The sequence below is a fragment of the Geospiza fortis genome, unplaced genomic scaffold (assembly GCF_000277835.1).
Source record: "Geospiza fortis unplaced genomic scaffold, GeoFor_1.0 scaffold289, whole genome shotgun sequence".
In the NCBI taxonomy this organism is placed as follows: Eukaryota; Metazoa; Chordata; class Aves; order Passeriformes; family Thraupidae; genus Geospiza; species Geospiza fortis.
The window spans coordinates 68,420-89,643 of NW_005054478.1; the positions used below are offsets into that span (position 1 = coordinate 68,420).

At 51.7% G+C, this 21,224-nt stretch overlaps 1 protein-coding gene across 2 annotated transcripts in view; it reads left to right on the plus strand.

Moving 5' to 3' along the window:
* STK40 (serine/threonine kinase 40) overlaps nt 1–20,992 on the plus strand; it is a 23,991-nt gene extending 2,999 nt beyond the window's left edge. The window contains exons 2-12 of one of the 2 annotated variants that reach the window (XM_031063028.1): nt 5,568–5,680; nt 7,585–7,704; nt 8,661–8,746; nt 9,214–9,357; nt 10,078–10,305; nt 11,111–11,163; nt 14,005–14,120; nt 17,210–17,354; nt 17,644–17,763; nt 18,036–18,120; nt 18,782–20,992. In XM_031063028.1, the coding sequence (XP_030918888.1) occupies nt 7,593–7,704; nt 8,661–8,746; nt 9,214–9,357; nt 10,078–10,305; nt 11,111–11,163; nt 14,005–14,120; nt 17,210–17,354; nt 17,644–17,763; nt 18,036–18,120; nt 18,782–19,000 (1,308 nt within the window). In that variant the 5' untranslated portion in view covers nt 5,568–5,680; nt 7,585–7,592 and the 3' untranslated portion in view covers nt 19,001–20,992. The remainder of the gene's footprint in view (nt 1–5,567; nt 5,681–7,584; nt 7,705–8,660; nt 8,747–9,213; nt 9,358–10,077; nt 10,306–11,110; nt 11,164–14,004; nt 14,121–17,209; nt 17,355–17,643; nt 17,764–18,035; nt 18,121–18,781) is intronic. The other variant, XM_031063029.1, reaches the window with a different exon arrangement.
* The last annotated feature ends 232 nt before the right edge of the window (nt 20,993–21,224 follow it).

Below are 21,224 nucleotides of genomic sequence, written 5' to 3' on the forward strand. Positions count from 1 at the left end.
GCGCGTTGGGCCGGGCCGGGCGCTGCGGGCAGACCCGCCGGTGGTACCGATCGTCCTGGGAGCCCCCCAGATGCCCTGGCCGCCCGGTTCGGCTCGGTGTGCCCGTGCTCTCCAGGCTGGGGGCTCGGTTTGAGCCTCGCAGCAGCTCGGGGGGCTGAAGGAGGCACAGCCCGTGACTGGGGCTGGCTTTGCCTCCACTCTGGCCAGGAACGTTTGAATTTAGACTTTGGGCACCTCTGTGCCCGGGAGGAGCCTCGTGTGCCTCAGCAGTGAGTAGGTGAGGGCTGTGCCTCTGAGTGAGGGTGAGTAACAGCAGCAGGTGTCAGAGCAGGGACGGACCCTGCCCTGCACTCCCTGCAGCTCACCCCGGGGGCTGGGGGACCTCCCACCCCCAGAGCCGGGTGCTGTCCCTGTCTGGTCGTGGCCTTTGGGAGCCCTGCTCTCTGTGCAGTACTGAGGGTGTGAAAGGTCTCACTGCTGGGGGGATCTCGTGGGACATCATCTCCACTGCTTGCACAAGGGCTTTGGGGTTGTGCTCCCTCCTGCCCAGGCTGTGCTGAAATGGGCTGCACCAGAGCTGGGGGTTCAGTTCTTTGCTAATTTAGAGCCTTAATATATGGGCTTAACATCTGCTGGTATGAACAGATGTGCGGGGGGTGTGGGGCTGCAATCCTGTGTCCAGAGGGAGCTGGAGAAGTCAGAACAGAGGCTGAGCCACCACCCCTCTGCCGTGTGCTGTGGGACAGCTGGCTCCTCTGAGGCAGCAGGTGAGGTGCCTGGCACCCAGGTGAGGCGTGGCCCAAGGGGCAGCAGGGCAGCACTCACCTGCTGGCATGGAGCCCTGGGCTGGCAGCACTCAGGATTCAGGACATATTTCCCCATTGCTGGAGGGCTCGTGCTGCATCCATTGATTGTTTCTCTGTGGTATCCATGCTGAGGGTTTGATCCCGTAATTGTGTTCCTTAAAAGCAAAGTTCAGCTGGGCTGTGACCCTCAGGATGTTTCAGAGCTTGGGACAGGCAAGGGAATCCTCACGGGCACTGAGCTGGGCTGTGATTCAGCACAGAAAGGACATGGACCTCTTGGAATTAATCCAGGGGAGGCACCAAGCTGATCAGAGGGCTGGAGCACTTCTGCTGTGAGAGAATTGGGGTTGTTCAGCTGGGAGAAGAGAGCCTTCAGGGTGACAGAACTGCCCCTCCCAGTACCTGAATGGGCTACAAGAAAGATGGACAGAGACTATTTACAAGAGCCTCAAGGGAACAAGGGGGAATGGCTTCACACTGACAGAGGGCAGGGTTGGATGGGATTTTAGGGAGAAATTCTTCCCTGTGAGGGTGGGGAGGCCCTGGCACAGGTTACCCAGAGAAGCTGTGGTTGTCTCATCCCTGGAAATGTTCCAGGCCAAGTTGGACAGGGCTTGGAGCAACCTGGGGTAGTGAAAAGTCTCTTTGCCCATGGCAGGAGGGTGGAAGGGTCTTTAAGGTCCCTCCCAACCCAAACTATTCTGTGACTATGAACAGGGACAGCCCTGGGATTGTGCCTGAGCTGCCCACTGAGCTCAGGAGGTTTTACCTGTGCGGGGGCTCCAGGTGCTCCAGGCAGGTGCAGTGTGTGTCTCCTCTGTGCCTGGGAGCTCCAGCTGGACAGAGTAGGTTCTGTCTGGCCATTTTCTGTGGCCATTTTCTGTGTGAAACAGGCTGTTTTGGTTAATATTTTTTTGCAAGCGTGCAGTTCCTGTCAGTGTGTTATCACACTGCAAACCCCAGTAGCGTAGGCCTGGCAGCGTGTGCAGGTAACTTCAACACGTTTGTCTCCAGGTAGGGCCAGGTGAGTCACTGCTGAAAGAAACTGCAGCCACACCTGGCTGGGAAGTGTCAGCACGTGTGTGGGTCACACTCTGTGCACACAGAGGTCCTGCTGCAGGGGCTTGTGGCATATTGATAGTGTCAGAAGCAATAAATGAGAAATAAAACCTTGTCATACAACCCACCCCGCACCCCTGGTGGGGTTTGGAAGGTGAGCACAGCTTGATTGCAGGCACAGACAAAGTCAGGGACTCGTGCTGGGGCAGCAGTGCAGCCTCAAGTGCTGCAGCTGCATTTCCAGGCTCCTGCTGTCAGGATGTTGGGCTGGAGTGGGGATTTTTCCTGGTGGATGTGTGCTGCAGCACGAAAGGGTTAAGCTGAGGTTGGTGTTTATGTAACCAAAGAGGGAACTCCCAGAGATGAGTCCTTGGCTATCTCATGTGTTGATGCATCAGAAGGGCTTGAAGAAAGCCTGGCTTGTTGCTTGCGCCGTAGTTACACACTGGAACCCTGTGCTTCAGAGTTTCCCTGGCTGCCAGGGGGGGCAGCCAGGATGGAATTTGCTTTCCCTGCTGTGTGACTTGGCCTGTGGAAGCCTTTTTTGTCCCTGAAGAGCTGGAGACTGACCACAGCTGGATGTGGGTGGAGGTAAGGTGTGCTGGGCTCCTGCAGGGACTCCCAGGTGTTGGCTGAGCCTTGTTCATGTGCCTGGGGTTCAGCTGATCCACAGGTTGGGCTGAGGCAGGAGGATCTCCAGTGGGGCAGTTCAGAGGTGTTCCTGTCTCCCAGATTGTGGAGCTCAGCGAGTCCAGACTCCCCTGGGTGCCTTCCAACAGCACAGGGCTGTCCCAGCCCCTCATGCTGCGCCAGTGCCCCAGCATTCCTCCTACTCCTGTGGACGGAGAAACTCTGTGCCTGGTTTTGAGCGAACTTCTCGCTTAGGGAAGAAGTTGAATGAGTCTCCTCTGGGTTCCAAGAACCCTGTGAGTCAGGGCTCTGTTTCGGGAGCAGGCTTCCCTTCCCGGAAGGGCAGCGCAGCGGAACACAGGCTGCACTGAGTCATCCAATGGGCTTTTTCTATATATATATATTATTGCTTCTCCTGGAGAACCGTTCAGCTCCCAGAGCCTTCAGTAACTAACAGTTAACATTCCTGCACAGGGAATCTCCCCCATGCTGTGCAGAGGGAGAGTGGAGCTCACCCTGATGCCCCCACTCCTCCTCCCATGTGAGATGATGAGCAAGGAGCCAGGGAAGGGCTGAGGCTTCCCCTGTGCATTCCATGTTATCTTTAGGGATGAAATTGTTCCTGGCTGATGTCGGGAAGGCTGAGCTGGCTGCCGGAGGAGGGACAGACAGGATGGGCCTGGTTTGGCACTGAAGAACAAAACAAAAGTCCTGTGACTGAAACTTTGAAGGACACTATGTCCAGAAAGTAACTTTTGCCTGACTAAGAGTCATTTAAATATTAAAATGCACATCAGCTTAATGAAGTACATGCTACCACACATGACTCTCTCTCAATTCCCCCCCCTAGATCATGCTGTGTGTAGTGCAGGAGGAAGAGGATAAGGGTGGGCTGTGGATGAGGGGAGCAGAAATTTCACCTTTTGAGGAGGAAGAAAAGCTAAAAAACTCTTGGATACACTTGGTGAGTGAGGGGCGGGAGAGAGCAGGAGAACCAGGACCGGGCCATGGTTCGGTCAGGAGAGACTCTCCTTTCCCTGTTCCCAGGGTGGGATGATGTCTTCTTGGTCTTCGAGGTTTCTGGATGTGCTCCTGGTCTCTGAGGACCAGCTGGGACACATGGGGTGTGTTTCTGAGCAAACTTCATACACTTAATGCAACAGCCTGCCTTCCTTGGGATCTGCCCCGCAAACATTCCCTTTAATCCCCCAGCCAGTGACTCCTCCGCAGGCCTGCCCGATCCAAGCTCCGCCTGTTCTCAGGGAAGCTTTTCCAATGAGAGCCGAGCTCTGGCCCTGGGCGTGCTGATGACTCGGGTCTGAGCTGTTCTGGCCGGGTTTGCCCGGGAAGGAGTGAGGCAATACTGGGATCGTTGCTCCTTGCAGTGACACCGACCTGCTGGTGTTCCATGTGGGAAGCTGGGCCGTGCTCCAGCTTTTTCCCATTTAATGTTTTGTTCATGGAGCTTTTTAGGTCATGTTCAACACAGCTTCCCATGAGCCAGACTTAAATGTGACCTTGGATTAACCATCACTGATAAATACTGCCCACTGTGGTATTTGGCTGGGAAAAGGTGCAGCCTGATGCTGCTCATGTGATTCTGTTTTTTTAGGTTTGTTTTTGCAAGCATGAAGGCTGCACAGAGAGGGACAAAAAGCTGTGGAGCAGCTCTGCAGCTTCATCCCAAATGTTCCAGCTTTTGGCTTCAGGAGGGAATGCTGGGCAGCAATGCTGCTGCAGTGGGTGATGGAATATCTCCATCTGTGGGCTCTAGTGGCACGTCCCTGGAATGGTGGGAGCTCCTTGAAGGAACTTCCCAGCAGTCCTGAACTTCCAGCAGGTGCTCTTGGGCTCTGTCACCTGCTGCTGGTTCCCAGCCCATCCACTGCCTTATTCACCACAATCAGCTCATCACAGCAGTGGGGTCAAGCACTTTGGGGTTCCCAGTCCTCACATAAGAAGTGTGACCACCACTGAGCTCATGCTGTGCCCTTGGGGCAAGACAAGCCCCCCAAAAGTGCAGTGTGGGCTGGATCAACTGCTCTGGAGCCATGAGTGGTTCCTGTGCTGCTGAGTAATCCTGCTCATGCCCCAAAGGTACCTTTTCCAGCTCCAGCTCTGAGCTGTGGCTGCTGGACTGCAGGACCTGCTTGTTCCTCATTCTGGGATGAAAAGGGCTTTCCTCATCTCATGTTTTCCATTGTTGTTACACCAGGCACTGGGACATGCAGTAATTCAGGAATTAAACAATTCCCTTAAGCTACATAATTAAAAGGCATTACATTTAGGTCCCCAAATTAATTGATTCATAATTCTATTATTAAAGCCCTAGATAGCACACTGAGAGGCTTTGGACTGGTTTCTCCAGTGAGATGTTTGATACATCCCATGTGTCACATCAAAATTAAGTATAAATTTCTATGCTGGACTTGTAACTTTGTCTGTGTGAGGGACCATTTCTGTTCCAACAGCAGGACAAGGGAGGAGGGTGGTTTGATTCAGCTTGGATTTGGGGAGAAGGGATGCATCTGTCCACAAACAGGTGGGACTTTTCCAGTTCTTAAGACTGAAAAGAAAAAATCATTTTAACATCAGCAGGATCAGTCTTGAGAGAGAGCCTTTTACATTGCTGCAAGGAACCAGGACAAACCCATGTTTAAAACACTCCATCCCAGGGACAGTGGTATCAGATACTGATCTGACCCAAACTCTGTTAACTCCTAGTGTCATAGAAAGCTGCTGGTGGTGGCAAGGAGTCTCTTGGTGCTCAGTCAGGTGTGTTTGAGATGCTGTTAAGCCCAGGCAGGTGCTGCATGGCAGGGGTTCAAGTGGAGCCTGTGTTTGTACTTGCTCCAAAGGCCTGCCCTGCATCACTTGGCAGATGGGTGACATGGGAATGTGTCCAGTAGTGCAGGGACTGAACTTCCAGATCCTTTTATTCTCTCACCAGGAGCTTCAATCCTTTTCCAAGCCTAAATAAACAGCCCAAATAAAGGTTCAGTGCATCCTGTGTTATCATAATCAGAATAATCCAGAACCACAGCATCAAGTGTATCTCATTTCACATTACAGAGTCCTCGACCTTTTGCCCATCCAGCCTTCTCCAAGGTGACAACTCCTGCCTCCTGAGACGTTGGAAAACCTAGTTTGGAAGAAGAGTAACGATACAGTTGATGCTGAACTACGTGAGTCCTCAGGTTGTTTTGATTACAGTAGCACCATTTGCACCAGCAAGCCAAATTGCACAATGGATTATCTCAGAGCTCCTGTGCAGGGGGTTTCTCCAGTAGAAGTGTTACTCACGTTTCCAGCTGAGACAGTGATGTGCAAGGAGAGGAGGAGTTCATCAGGATGTTGGGTCAGGGATGCAGAATGGGCAGAGCAAGGAGCACAAGGGGGTCAGAACTGTGTCCTGTTCAGCTCATTGGGGTGGTGACACTGCTCTGTGGAGGTGTGAAGGTGCTGGAGTCAGGAGTGCAGAGATGCAAAGTCTGCTGCAAGGCTCCTCCCTTTATCTCCTGGCTGTTGCTGGTCCTGGACAGGTGCTGCTGGATGAATCAATGCAGTGAGATCAGCCTGTGTCCACAGAAAGGGCGGGACTGCCAGAGGGTGAACTTCACTCACAGGGAGGTGATTTATCAATCTCTTACATGGTGAAACACCTGGGCTCTTCTCAAACAAATATGTACAACCCAGAAAATATTTTCCCCTGCCTGTTGTAGTAACCTCTTACGGAAGAACTCCTGGGATTGGGTTTGAGTAAGGAAATGGAGCTGTGCTTGGTTCCTCTTCTCATCTACCCCCCAAAGTATCTTTAAAAAGTGAGAGCACAGACACTGAATGTGTAAATGTTTGCAAAAGTCTTTGAAGCCGTTTTCTAAAATCTGGAGATGAAGAGGAGCTGTACTGGGAGCAGAACTTCCATTGGCTGGAGCTGATGGATGTGGCGAGCTCACACCACGCCCAGCAGCTCACCTGAGAGATGCTTTGCCAGCTAAACTGAAACAAGACTTTTCTTTAGTTTTAGTCATAAGCCTTGAATTTATTTGGCCCTTTAGATCTTGGCTATGCAAATTCTTTTCAGATTTCTGAGCAGCAGAAAATGGATGTTGGAAATCAGACTTTCTGCACTACCTGAATAAGGAGAGGTAGTTGAGTTTTTAGTTGTTGGTGCTGAATGGTGGTGATGTGTGGACCTTGAATAAATTCCTAGATGCAAACCATAAGATTCACATCTAATAGATCAAATGGGGTTTTGCAAATAGTGGTTGTGCAGGAAAACACACATGTTGTCACCAGTGTTGCCTTCCACTGGAATGTCCATTGGAGCATTTAATAGTGTGTTAATTCTAAACACAGCGTTGATTCCTGCACGTGGAGGCTGAGGTGACAGGGTTTATGTGCTGGAGTCCAAATTCCAGCTGCACTGGATGTAGGTAGATGGAGATGTAATAAGGTCAGAGTCTAATGAGGTACAGAGAGAGGGGACTTTTTTCAAGGCTAAAAATACATTTTTGAAAAAACATTGTGAACTGAACTGAATGTCAGAATAACTGTTGTGCTTGTTTTCTATGCCCTTGTTGGGGAAGGTGAAAGACACTAATTTTTGTGGTCAGTTTTGTGCATTCTTGGCTGTTTGAGGAACAGACTCAAGCCTCTGAGGGACTCAGTGGGTGGCTGTGATGCCTCATGTGGATCCTCTGTGAAGAAACCCCCAAAAGGCTGCAGCAGCAGCAGACACCCATACACAGGGCTAACTTGGGCATCTTCTTTCAGAGCTTTTAGAATATGTTAATTTGCAAACTTGTTTTTGCTGTAAAACAAGCTTTAATTATCTTGACTTGTTCCCACTATGTCTCTCAAACAACTGTTGTAGGAAATGTTGCCCTGAATAACGAGGCTGATTTATGCCTTTAGAGCTGCTCTGAGCCTGCAGCCCACCCCTGGTCTGTCAGCAGGGAGCCAGGGCTCTGTGTAGACACACAAGTAGGCAGAGCCACCAGTGCATCTGTAGGTGAGAGCCTTCCAGTAGAAATCAGGGATAACAGGAGAAAATAACTCAGAGATGTGATCTCTGTTCTCTCTCAAGAGCCAAGGATGAAGCGGCGAGCATCGGACAGAGGAGCTGGGGAAACATCCGCTAAGGCAAAGGCTCTGTGTGCGGGGATCTCCGGGAATAACGCCAAGAGAGCAGGTCCTTTCATCCTGGGTAAGCAGGGAGGGGGCTCTGCACTGGGCAGGGTGGCTGCTGGTGGCAAAACTGAAAACAAAAGGCACTGTGGAGTGTGGGGAAGCAGGTGTGTAACTCAGCGTCTTACCTGAGAGCACAGGTCACCAGATGTGCAGAGCAGCAGCCTGGGAGCTCCTGCAGCTGGCCAAGCTCAGGAGATGTGGGATCAGCAAGGCAGCAAGGCTTGGGAGAGAAATAGATCTTGATTTTACCCCCTTTGGGGGTTTTTTTGGATTTGTTTTGTTTCGTTGAACTCTGTTCTTAGACTTTGTTAAATACCAAATTCATTGGGGGGGTTTTTGATTGTGTTCAACCCTGCTGACCTGGAATGTGTTGTCACATCAGCATGGGGGCAACTTAACAATTCACTAGTGGTACTCAAAGTGGTATGTACCAAGGCAAGGCCACTCTGCCAGCTCTGGACAGTTGCTAGAATAGTTGTTGGTTCAGAACTGTCAAAAATCTTAGACTTCACGTTGGAAACCAATGGGAAATCAGTTGGAGCTGACTGATTTAAAGTGAGGAGTGGAGACTGTATGTTTACTTGAAATCTGGGCTAATTTGGACACCCCTGAGCCATCCTTGCAGAGGTGGCAGCTGTGTTCCCAGGTGTGGCAGTAACAGTTGCCATGGGTGTTGCTGTGAATGTAAGAGCTGTGTGGTTCAGGCATGCAGAAATTAGGATTTCTGCAAACAGCCGGGCCATGTGTGGGCTTTGATAAATGTTGCTCCAGAGAACAAATGAAACATTATCCCAAAAGGTTTCAGAGTTCAAGACCTTTTTTTTTTTGGCTTTAGATTTGTGAAAATGCACTCAAGCCTCCTGCAAAAAAGGGAACTTGGTGCAAGCAAACATAACTAGTGACAGCTGATGTAACCCGGGTTAGTCACTGCTGCTGGAGGGAAAACAAGTCTGTTTCTGCTTTGTGCTGTAGGTCCACGTTTAGGTAACTCCCCTGTGCCAAGTATTGTTCAGTGTTTGGCAAGAAAGGACGGGACGGATGACTTTTATCAGCTGAAGGTAAGCAAACTGCAGGCTCCCAGACCTTCAGGACTCTCCAGCTCCTGTGCAGAAGCACTTGGGCAGTGAGTGAGTGGTGTGGGCTGAACCAGTGCAGTGGGACATGGCTGCTGCAGCTTCCCCTTGGCAGGGCCAGATCCATGTCCAGATCAGCCCTGAGATGAGACCTCTGCTGCTGTGCTGCTCTCCCAGAGCCCTTGGATCTGTACCTGAATGGGGCAGCTCCAGGAGGGTAAAAGCACCTGGGATATTTGCAAACAGCCACCTTTCCATGGTTCTACCTTAATGAAGCTGTTGCTGTGCATTCTGCACAGATGGTGCTGAGTTCAGACAGGCCTGTGGCAAGGACACAACCATCAGAGCACTTCCACCAGCTGTAAACACATGGGAATGCCAAAAATAAGAGAGGGCTGGGGGCGTTTGTGTGCCTCTGGGAGCTGTAAAAGGCATTTTCCCTTTTCCTGAAGATTCTCACCTTAGAAGAGAGAGGTGACAAAGGAATAGAAACCCAGGAGGAGCGACAGGGCAAGATGCTGCTGCACACGGAGTATTCTCTTCTTTCCCTGCTCCACAACCAGGAAGGAGTGGTCCATCATCACGGGCTCTTCCAGGTACACTTGGTCACCCTCCAGGCTGGGGCAATGCCAGGGACTGCTGATGGATTGAGCTGCTTTTGTTTAATGTACAGTTCGTGCTGACCCTGCTCTTGTATTGCAGCACTCTGAGGTTAACCACCTCAGAGCTGCTTCAGACAGGAGCTCTGGAGAGTACAGTAGGATTTTGGGAAATGTGAGAGCATTTACAGGCACTCAGCACCCCCCCTTCAGACAGAACAACAGTTTGCCTATTTCATTGGCAAATTAATTAGCACCTTTTAGAATTAAATTTGGGTTTTTGGTCTCTGTACTGTTTATAACTTGTCAGAGGGGACAAATAGCCAAGAAACTATTTCAGCAAGTCAAACCAGTCACTGTGCTGATCAGTTTTTGTGTGAGTGGATTGTGTTGGGGTTGGTGCCTTTAGGGCTGTTCACTGATGTGAGGGGCTGATAGCAATTACTGCTTTGGGTGTTGGCATTGCCTGACTTGCTGGTTACATTTTGCCAACACACTTTTCACTTGAGACCATCCGTACTAAATCTTAAATAAGCCAAATGTCCAGCTCAGCTGCATCTTGTTTGAAATCCTACTTCAGGACAGAGATGAAGCACTGTGATTGCATTTGCTTATTTTGAGATCACCCCCCAGTTATTGAGTTATTTACTCTGCCAGGCTCTGTGCATGTGCCCTGGAGCTTCCCTGAGGGGTTGCTGCTGTGTTTGCCTCCCCCAGGACCGAGCTTGTGAAATCATAGAAGATCTGGAAGCCAACAGGATGGTCAGGAAGATGAAGAAGCGCATTTGCCTGGTGTTGGACTGTCTCTGTGCTCATGATTTCAGTGACAAAACAGCAGATCTGATCAATCTGCAGCATTATGTCATTAAAGAGAAGAGACTCAGCGAGCGGGAGACCGTGGTGATATTTTATGACGTGGTACGAGTGGTAGAAGCATTACACAAGGTGAGAGCTTGGAAAGAGAGCTCCCTTCCAGTGCTGAGAGGCAAAATTTTCCCATGTTAGAATAGCAGATGCTTCAAAACTTCCTGGGGCAGGCAGTGGCCAGGTTACAAGGCAGGGATGTTAGCAGCATAAGACCTCATGCCCCAAGCCCTTCTAACCGTGCTCCTCACGTTTGCATTCCCTTCCCTCTCTGCTCCTCACGTTTCTGGATGATAATGTGGTGTTTGTGGGCTGTGGAGAGGGGCCAGCTAGGCTGAGGGCAGGTCAGGTGAACCACAGTGTGGTAAGCTCAGACAGGGGCACTCAAAGAGGAGAGCAGAGCCTGGTCAAACACAGGAAACAGAAACTGTTTCCTTGAGAAGCAAAATAAATCAGAGTGTAAGAATTGATTGGAGATCAGAGCCTCAAGCTGCAAGTTTTGAGATCAATGAACCAGAAACTATTGTAATAAAAATGGATTCTGCTGGTGTTTGACTCGTTCCTCTGTGACACAGGGCAGTGCAGCTGGGTCTGGTAAAGGAATGCTCATCAGACTGCTCTAACCAAGCCTGGACACCTCAGTTCCAGGTCTCTCAGATACACTAAGTCTGTCTTTGTGTTCAGAGTAGCAAATTTGCTTGTTCTGTCCTGATCACAATCAAAAGTGAAGGGCACAAAGTACTCAGGGTGAAACCTGACCTGAAACCTTGACCTGGGTTATTTCAGTGTGTGCAGATGCCATGATTTCTTTTTAGTGCTCTTGTGCAAGTATGAAATCTATACTTCTACAACAAATAAGCTTGTAATACTCCTATATTTTTTACAGAAAAATATTGTGCACAGAGACTTGAAATTAGGAAACATGGTGCTAAACAAAAGGTAAGTGTGCTGGAGAGCTGCTGGCCTGGCAGCAGTCTTGTTTCTTCCTTGAAGCAGATTTCTAATGCAAACACAGCCAAAGGCAGCACTTGTTGAGTGCTCCTGTGCAGGAGAGTGAGGAAAAGGGAAGCAGGCTGTGCAAAACCACATATCCAGCTCAAAGTTATATGAATTAATCTCCAAAACTGAATTTAACCCCACCTAGGTAGATCATTTTTCCCACCCAGCTTAGTGGCCCCTTGTCAGGACTTCTTTTTGGATTCTAACTGCTTAAAACTCAATTTTATAACAATTTAGTAACCTGCAAGAGAAGCATTGATTTTATATATATTAAAAAGAACCAAAAAAACTATGGTGATTGGTTCTGTGCCCATAATTCACCCTCCATCATGCTAAAGGCATTCCCAGCCTTGCTGGCTGTTCTACAATCACAGCAGTGTTAGATCTGACTGCTGCCCTGCTGTGTTTTTGCTAGCAGTGAAATATTGACTTATCTAAACAAAAGCACTTCTGTCCAGTGTGTGTTTGTATATGAAATGGCTCCCTTGTTCCCTTGCTGGTTTCACAGGAGCCTCTGGAGCCTGGCAGGTGCTGGATGCTGGTGCAGACCCAGAGGGACCAGCCCAGAGAGGGGCAGGAGCTCAGCAGGACCTCAGGGCAGGGGGGGGTGGCCTGGCCCTGTTTGGTGGCTCTGAGGAGCTGCTCAGTGCCTTGGGGTCTGTGTTCTTTACCGGCAGCCTAGTTCAGCTCAGATCCTCTGCTCTCTCCTCCAGGATTACATTACTGACTAAATATTTTGCACTTACTTCAAGAATGAGTGGAATTCATCCTTTTCACACTGTCTGGGTTTCTGTGGAATGAATAAAAAGAGGGAAGGATGGAGTTCTGCAGGCTTTGAGTCTACAAAGCTTGCAGGTTTGCTGGGCTCACAGCTTGCTGCTTTCTCCTCCCTAACACTGAGAGGAAACAGGTTTTATCTACAGAACTTGAACTTCTTGGTTCCCCCCCCCACACACAGCTGCTGCTGCTTCTCAGGGCCACCTCTAAGTTGTTTAAAGTTGTTTCTGTAGAGCTGCTTTAAGATAAAACTCTTGTGCTTGCTGCTTTGATTCTCCTCCTTGCTGGAAGAGGCAGACAAAGGTTGGTGCTTTAAAGGATGCATGCAGAACTTCCCTTCTTTTCTGGGCACTGAGTACAGGAGAGCACCCCACCAATGGAGCTACACCCAGGGCCCCACTAGCAGGGGGAGGTGTTTGAAGCTTTGAACAGACTTGCCAGAGTCACTCTTTGTGTTACATCTCTGCTTTTGCTTTTTTCTCAGCGTTGGTGAGGGAGAGCTGCAGCCTGTGCAGCAGTGAGTCACAGGGAAGGGTGGGAGAGGCGTAAGAGCCATCTCCATGGAGAGGAGCAGCCCGTGGGGCTGAGCAGAACCCTTTGTTCTGCTCCAGCCCTGCTCACAAAGAGCCAGGGCCTTTCTCAGGGCAGGGAAGGAAGGTAACAACGTGGCACTGCAAGGTCCTGCAGGCACATCCCACCTGGGGCTCCCTCAGACTTCCTTCCCCACAGACATTAAAGCCTCTCAGATTTCCTCATAAACCAGTGCAGGAGGAGTTGAGAGATTACAGATTAGATCAAATTTCAGAGACTAAATAGAATCAAGCAACCCTGAGCATTTTAGTGTCCTATAGAGCACTTAGTCTTTTAAATCCTTAACAAATCCTGCAGCTTGTTATTCAGCCAGAGAAGTCTCCTGACAGTTGAAGCTAACACTTCTTAAACACAAGTCTGTCTGTTTTAATAACCAGCTCTCCATGGCCAACCCACACTTGGTTCTATTTCATTTGTCTGTGAGACTGGCTGGAAATGTTTCTTTGTTATTATTGTGACTGATTTAATCCATTCTCTCAGGTTCTAGCTGTGAAATACTTTTCAAGAAATCTTCCAGACAATGTTTTTGTGTTCACACCTTTACATTGTAAGTTAAAATCCAAATTATCTGAATGACAGGGAGGATTAATGGAACAATAGTTTTGTAATTAGCTCACTTGCACTGGAAAAATTTGTTTATGGGAGCTGGCAGTACCATAGAGAAGTAGGGGTGAACCAATAAAGAAATTCTGTGTACCTGCAGCTTTCCCTTTTCTGTGTGAGGTTTTTGGGTGTTGATCAGGCTTTGTGTTGTGCACACCTGTGTGTGGAGAGCAGTCCTGTGGATCAGATGGAGCTGCCACCAGGCTCCTGTGTGGGACTCTTGAGTGACACAGGCGGGGTTGTGCTGAGTCTGATCACAGCTCCTGCAGCTCCTCTGGTGACTGTAAACACCCAGTGCTCAGGGGCCAGGCACAGGGCAGCTTCCACAGGGTGTTTTCCCTTAGCTCCCAGAAGATGCAGTGTGGAGAAGATGGCAGCTGGGAAGTGCAGGGCACAATCAGCAGCTGAAATAAACCTCAGCTTTGTTCACACTCATGCTCTCCAGTGCTCAGGCAGCACCTGGGGCAGATCCTGCAGCTCTGGTGCTGCAGGCTGGGATGTTCCTAGGAGATCAGCCAAGGCTGCAAGATGAGCCAGGTACAGGCTGTGCTTACAGCCACGCTGACACAGGCCACCCAGACATTGTCACAGAGCCTTTTACTACCCCTGTGAGTGCCTTGCAAGCCTTGCTGCTAGGCATGGAATTCCTCCCCTTTGGGACAGAGTTAATTTTACACCTCTGTGTGTCTTCTCCCAGCACTTCAAGCCTCCTAGAAAGCCCCACATGCACAGTCCCTGTTCTGGAGTCACCTTGCTGTCTGTGCAGGATTGCCTGTGTTCCCTGACCCCCTTCCCTGTGCTTCTCCCCAGGACTCACCGGATCACCATCACCAACTTCTGCCTGGGGAAGCACCTGGTGAGCGAGGATGACCTGCTGAAGGACCAGCGTGGCAGCCCTGCCTACATCAGCCCAGACGTGCTCAGTGGTAGGAATTCCCCTCAACACTCATTTCACTCATTTGTGCCTCCTGACAATAAATAAAACCACCTGTTGTGTTCCCATATGCACCTTCATGAGAGCCTCTTAATTAAGGTCCAGTTAGGAGACTTGGTCTGGTTTTCCAGCTGGGAAAGTTGGAGGGGAGGACTGAGCCTGACTTTTTTCTTAAGGCTTGTCTGAACTTCAAAGCTGCTTCAAATCTGGCTGTTCCCAAATGAGTCTGACTGCAGACAACATGTTCTATTTCCAGTGTCAGAATTCAGATCCTGAGGCTTTCCTTAAGCTGCAGGTAAAACCCTGGGCCCAAGGGGCAGCCAGTCCAGATCCCACCAGGATGTCAGTGCATTCCAGCTGTGCACTAAGAGCACCAGTTCCTCCAGCTGCTGCTCACTTCCAGTGACCCTCTGGGCAGCTTCTGGACCAACTGAGAGGAGTTACTTAAAATTAAAGGAATGATGACAGCAGGCCAAAGCAGTCTGGGCTGGATCCCCCGCTCCAGCAGCCTGGCCTGTGCCTTGTCTCCAGCAGAGGCTCTGAGCAGAGTCTGGCTCCAGCACAGAGCAGCTTTCCCTGGGGTCTTCCTGCCTTTAACTGTTCCCAGTGCATGGAACCATCAGGAACAGCTGTGCTTTCTGTCCAGTTTCTCTCCATGAACTCTCATCTCTGCTCTGTTCATAAATCTTTGGGACCAGATGGGATCCACCCCAGAGTGATGAGGGAGCTGGCAAATGAGCTTGCAAAGCCTGTCTCCATCATTTACCAGCAGTCCTGGCTCACTGGGGGAGTTCCAGATGACTGGAAGCTGGCCAGTGTGACACCCATTCACAGAAAGGGTGGGAAGGAGCATCCTGGTAATTATAGGTCAGTTAGCCTGACCTCAGTACCTGATAAGATAATGGAACAGTTGATATTGATTTCATCACACAGCATTTACAGGATGGCCAGGGTGTCAGACCCAGCCAGCAGGGGTTTAGGAGGGGTAGGTTGTGTTTGACCAACCTGATCTCCTTTTATGACCAGGTTGGATATTAGGAAAAAGTTTTTACTGAAAGGATGATAAAGTTCTGGAATGATCTGCCTGGGGAGGTGGTGCAGTCAACATCCCTGGGGGTGTTTAAAACAAGCCTGGATTTGGCACTGGGTGCCAGGGTTTAATTGAGGTGTTGGGGCTGGGTTAGACTCAATCTTGAAGGTCTCTTCCAACCCCATAACTCTGTGATTCTGTGCTCCTGTACCAGCCTTTGAGCAGGCAGGAGTGGTCCTGGTTGTCGTTGTAGTGACCCAGGCATCATTTTGGGGTTTTTTCCTCTCATGCAGGTGAGGCAGATCAGTATTGAAGGCTGCACATACAGGTGGGACTGTGCACACAAAGCCTCTCCCTCTTGTAGATCCAGATATCAGGCATTAACACATGAGTTACTTGTTCCTGGTATCCCAAGCAACTGTATTGCAGAAATGCCCTCAGAGGGAGCCAGTCCTGGAGGATCCAGCCCCCATGGACTCCCCTCAGGAGGTTTTTGTCAGGTTTGCAGGCAGCAGCAGTAAATGTAGCCGACCTCCTCCATCTTGATCTGCCAGGCAGGTTTGAGGCGCTTCCCTCCCGGCAAGGAAGGGAGCAAAGGCAAGCAAGGAGGTGGATCCTGGGGCTTTTGCAAGCCTTTCCTGTTCTGCAGGATATCCTGAGGCCCTTGTGACCAGATGGATGATAGAAGCCAACTGCTCTGCAGGAGCTTGGAGCAGTTGTGGCTCGAGTGACTGAAGGAGGCTACGAGGAGCTGCTCCTTCTGCTCCAGGGTGCTGATCTGTTCAGGCCTCCAGCTACCTTCTCATGTTTCTTCTCAGGGCACTCTTGTGGTGTAACTGGCCACAGGGCACTGAACAGGCTGTCTTGGCTGATCTCTGACAGTTGAGGCTGCTTGAGACCCTGCAAGGTGCAGTCTTAGCTCAGGACTCACCTGCTCTGCCCAGCCTGGCTCTCACTGCCATTGTGCTGCACCCCAGCTACAGTGTGTGCCAACAGCCCTTCCCATGGGGCCCATCCTGTGCTCTCTAAAATGCTCTCCCAAAACTGCTCAGTCTGCAGCTCCCCTCCAAGTATCAAGGGGGAAGTTACTTGAGGACATTCCACCTTCAGGCTTGGCACATCCCTCCCTCTGTATTGCCGGTGCTCCTGGGCAGGGGGAAGCTGGAGCGCCTGAGGAATTAATCATTGTTGTGGGTCTCCAGGAGAAGCTGTCTCTGCTGAGGGATGGCTGCTGAAATGTCACAGCAGGAAAAGTTGGAGGAGGAGGGAGAGGTGCCTTTTTCTGAGCATATAAAGCAAAGAATAATTAGTACAAATACCAAATGCTGCAGCAGTGACTCACTGTGTGAGTCAGAGGAAGTCTCTCCCTGAGTCCTGTACTCTGCTGTAGCACTGGGTTTTCATTCTGTGACCCTGTCCATGCTGCTGTGTGCTGATTGTTGTGACCAAAGGGGTTTAGAAGCAGCATTTCCACCAGGTGAATCCTGGGGCTGCAGCAGCCTTGGGTTAGGGTTTGTCTAGTGTCTTTGTCTAAATGTCTTTGTGCAGGAAAGCACCTTCCTGCACACTCTGTGCCTTTACATCTGGCTTCAGTGGCTGTGTGCTAGATTCATCCCACAGTCAGAGTCCCTTCCCCATGGGCTCAGCTTTATCCTGCCTGGTCTTCTTTCCTGCATCCTCCTACCCTGTGCTCCCTGGTCCTTGAATTCCCTCCACCTTGCAAGCTGGGTGGTTCTGTGTTAGGGACACTGACCTGGGAACTCCAGCACAGCAGTTCCAACTACCTGATACCCTTAGTTCACAACAGGGATATTTCTGCTCCATGGGGAACAGGAGGACACTTGTGTGGAGATGGACAATTTGCTCATTCACAGAGGATGCCTTGGAAAGAGTTTTGGTGTGATGTTATGGGAAGCCTTAAGTGTTTTGGTTAATGCTTAGAAAAAGGGTCCCATGTGAGGGTTACTCAGCACCTCTGCTGTGGGAGGTGAGGGGGTTGCCAAGGCTGTGCTTTCCAGGATTTCCAGGCTGTGTGTGCCCTCTCCCTGCAGGCCGGCCATACCGTGGGAAGCCCAGTGACATGTGGGCGCTGGGGGTGGTGCTGTTCACCATGCTCTACGGCCAGTTCCCCTTCTACGACAGCATACCTCAGGAGCTCTTCCGCAAAATCAAGGCTGCCGAGTACACCATCCCCGAGTGAGTACAGCCTGCCATTCCTGCCTGCCCACGGGGGGCTGACTGGGCCAGCTGCAGCTGGAGGGGCTCCCCTCAGCACCCCAAGGGTCACAGCAGTACCGACAACAGGCTGGGTGCAGGAAGCAGGAGCAGGGCTGGGACAGCTTGTGGGGAGGAGCAGAGCAGTGGTGGCTCCTGTAGCTCCTGGCTCCTGTAGCTCCTGGCTCCTGTAGCTCCTGGCCTGTGCTCCCGCACATCCATCCTGCCACACTGTGCCCAGCCCAGGCTCACCCTGTGTTGTCTGTCCCAGGGATGGCCGGGTCTCAGAAAACACTGTGTGCTTGATCCGGAAACTGCTCGTCCTGGACCCGCAGCAGCGGCTGACGGCTTCTGAAGTGCTGGATTCCCTCAGCTCCATCATAGCGTCCTGGTATGTGCAAGGGGAGACAGGACATGCTGTCTCTGGCCACAGGCTGTGTTGTTCCAGCTGTGGCTGGCTCACCTCACCAGAGGAGAGTCTGAGAACTGCAGTAAGCCTTTAAATCCCACATGTCCACCACTGTGTGCTGATGGATACAGCTGGAGAGGCCTGTGCAAATGCTTATGGTAGCCATGGCCATCCCAGTGGGATCTCCCTGGAGCTGGGTGAGGGTGGCTGAGCCAGTGCCATGCTCTGGATCCCAATGCTGTGCTCTCCTCCAGGCAGTCCATGTCCTCGCTGAGTGGCCCTTTGCAAGTGGTGCCGGACATAGATGACCAAGTGGCTAATCCTGAAAACCCCCAGGAGGTAGGTTTCCCTGCTTTCCCCAGAACTGCTTTTCTGTGCTGCTGCGCCAGTCCACCTGTGATGGCGCCCATTGTGTCCCTCAGCTGGGAAGGGGAGGGTGGGGAGGACAGAGCTGAGTCCCTCACGTTGTGCAGCGGAAGGAAAGGCCAATGCTGCTGGGAGCAGGAGGCACATCCAGCTGGCTGAGCTGCCAGGAAGTGAGCTCGGCCCCGGAGCTGATGAGAGCAGCTCACTCCGCTCCCAGCAGCGCTCACTCCCTCTCACACAGCTGGGAATGCTGGGAGGAGGCAGCAGTCAGTGTTGGCTCTGGCTCCCAGTGAGCTCTGCCATGGGAGCAAACATCCTGTTTTCCTGCCGGTTTGTTTCATGCTAGAAGTGTTGGCCACAGCCTGGCTGCCCAGGGACAGCCATGCAGGATCTGTGATGGTGCTGCAGGGACAGGGGTCAGGCAGCTGCAGCCTCAGTGCTGCCAGGGCTGGGATGAGCCATGTAAGGACAGAGATGCTGTGTCCTGGTGGCACTTCTAGCTCATGAGGAGTCCTGCCTGCATCCCCAGCAGCAGGTCCCTTTCCTGCATTAGGATCCCAGGTATCCCGTGGTAGCTCAGGCCCATCAGAGAAGCCGTGGGGCTGCCAGGTCTCTGACAGGTCGATCTCTGCAGGTGAAGGTGACAGAGGAGTGCTCCCAGTACGAGTTCGAGAACTACATGAGACAGCAGCTGCTCTTGGCTGAGGAGAAGAACACCTTGCATGAGGCCAAGAGCTTCCTGCAGAAGCGGCAGTTCGGGAACATCCCGCCCGTGCGGCGCCTGGGCCACGACGCGCAGCCCATGAACCCTTTGGACGCGGCCATCCTGGCCCAGAGGTACCTCCGGAAGTAGCTCCCCATGCCCCAAGAGCACGAGCACCACCCTGCAGTCTGCCCTCACCTCGCCTGCTCCAGCCTACAGCAATACCGGTGTCCCACGACGGGGAATAATGTAGCAATCCCAAGCTCTGTCCAGGGACACGCACTCACACCCGCCCCGGACGGAGAAGACTTTTGGAAAAGCTAGTTTTGGAAGCAGCAACCTCTTGGCATCTTCTGGAATCTGTTTTTTTAAAATCGAAGCCTAGATGACTAATCTGCTTTTGATCATGACTGTAATCTACCTCTCTTGTCTTTTTAACCATGCTGTTCTCTGGATCGAGCAAAGCCCGTGGGAAAGGAGGAGGAGACTTCCAAGGGTGAAGCTGCTGGCACAGAGCCGTGGCCGTGCAGCGCGGGGCCGGCCCGTGGCACCCGCTCCGTGTGGTTTGAATAAGCTTGGATTTATCAGGGTTTCTCGAAAGGCAGAATTTCTTGAAACCTCCCACTTCCCTTCATCTGCATCAAATCTGTTTTTGTCCTTACGTGCCACCTGGTCTGGCCATGCCGGCCAGTCCTGCGTGGCCACTGCTGTGACCGGAGAGCCCGGCCACCGCCTCAGGCAGGAGTTGAGGAGTCGTCCAGGCAGGGATCAGATCCTGTCCCCACTTCAAAGGTTTTGCAGGACTTGGCCTGCCAGGGCCCCTGCCCCCTCTCCCACCTCTCACTGAATCCTTTCGTTTCTAAGGATCTATGATTTAATCTTATTTTTCAGTAGCATATCCCAGGTGCAGTTACAGTTGCATTAATTCTGATTTAGCGTTTTCCCCCTCAGTTGTGGTACAGATGTAATATATGAGTTATAATGTGAAAAGCTTCCCAGAATAATTCGCCTAGAGATAGGAGGGGCTGGCTGAAGTCTCTACTGTATTTGTTCCCAGCTTTTCTTGCCATCCCAGCCCAAACCTGGGGCTGCCTCTGCCCTCATGCCAAAGCAGGGGAAGGACATCCTGGTTTGTCACCTGGTGCCACTGGAAGAGCTTTGGCCTGTGCTGAGAGCAGGAACGATTGTTTCTGAGCCTCATTTATGAACTGGATGCCTGTCTTGCCAGATGAACTGTTCTCACACAGAGCTCCCAGGGCTCCCAGTGCCCTGCCCAGGGCTCCTGCTCAAAGCAGCACCTTCTTCAGCTGCCTCCTTCCCTGCTCCTGGCTGCTCCCAGCCCTGGCATCACCCTCCTGCCAACCCTGTGAGCAGGGAGGCTTGGAGCTGGGGGGGCTGCCTTCCTTTTTGGGGCTGCACTGCTCTCTTAGTGTGGGCAGGGAGCGAGTTGCAGATGTTTGTAGCGTGTTATTGCCTTTTCTTGCCCCGGGCTGGGGAAGGGGACGGGGTCTAAGCTGGGCCACGCCAGCAGTGGCTTTGTGGGGACAGGGGCTGGACCTGAACCTCCCTGGCCGTGTTGGGCATTACGTCCTGCCTGCGCCTCGCCAAGGCCCTGTGGCCAGGCAGGGCCTCGTGAACACTAACACAGACCAGCTCCCTGCACCACCCCAGCTGAGCCAGTAGCCCCAACTCTTTCGCCTTATTTATTTTATTTTTAAATGATGGGTCTGTCCCATGGGCTCATCACCCCCCTGTGCCACCAGCAGCAGGGCAGGGATCCCCTGAGCACCCCAGCAGGGCCCTGCTCTCTCCTTCTGGTTCTCTCCTGCCTCATTCCCTGTTTATTTTTACTGTTTTTCCCCAATGTTAAAGCAAAAAGCAATATTCTGGGACTCCCTGAGGCTGTATCACACCAGGATCCTGCAGTGGCAGCACCGGTCAATTCACTTGTGCTAAGGCAAACTGGAAGGGGGTGGTGCAGGGGGCATGGGGGCCACAGGGCCACGGTGGGACAGAGCCTGTTGTAAGGAAAAAAAAAAAAAAGAAAAAGAAAAAAAAAAGGAAAAAAATTTGTATAAAAATGTTATTTTTGTACTACATCGGAACTACTCCTGCATGTCGGCAATAAAACTTCATACGACAGCCCGGTGACCCCACAGGGAAGGGGTGGGAGGGATGTGTGGTATGGGGGATTTTGGGGTACTGATGTGCTCTGGGAGGGGGGCAGGCTCACAGATCAGCGGCCCTGAGTGCCCCATGGGACCCCAGCCCTGCCCTGCCCCAAGGCCCAGTGCCCTGAGTCCCGCTGGGCCTGTCCCTCCCGGGCCAGCCTGGAGCGGCCGCTGGGGACAGCGCTGGGATGCGGAGGCTCGTG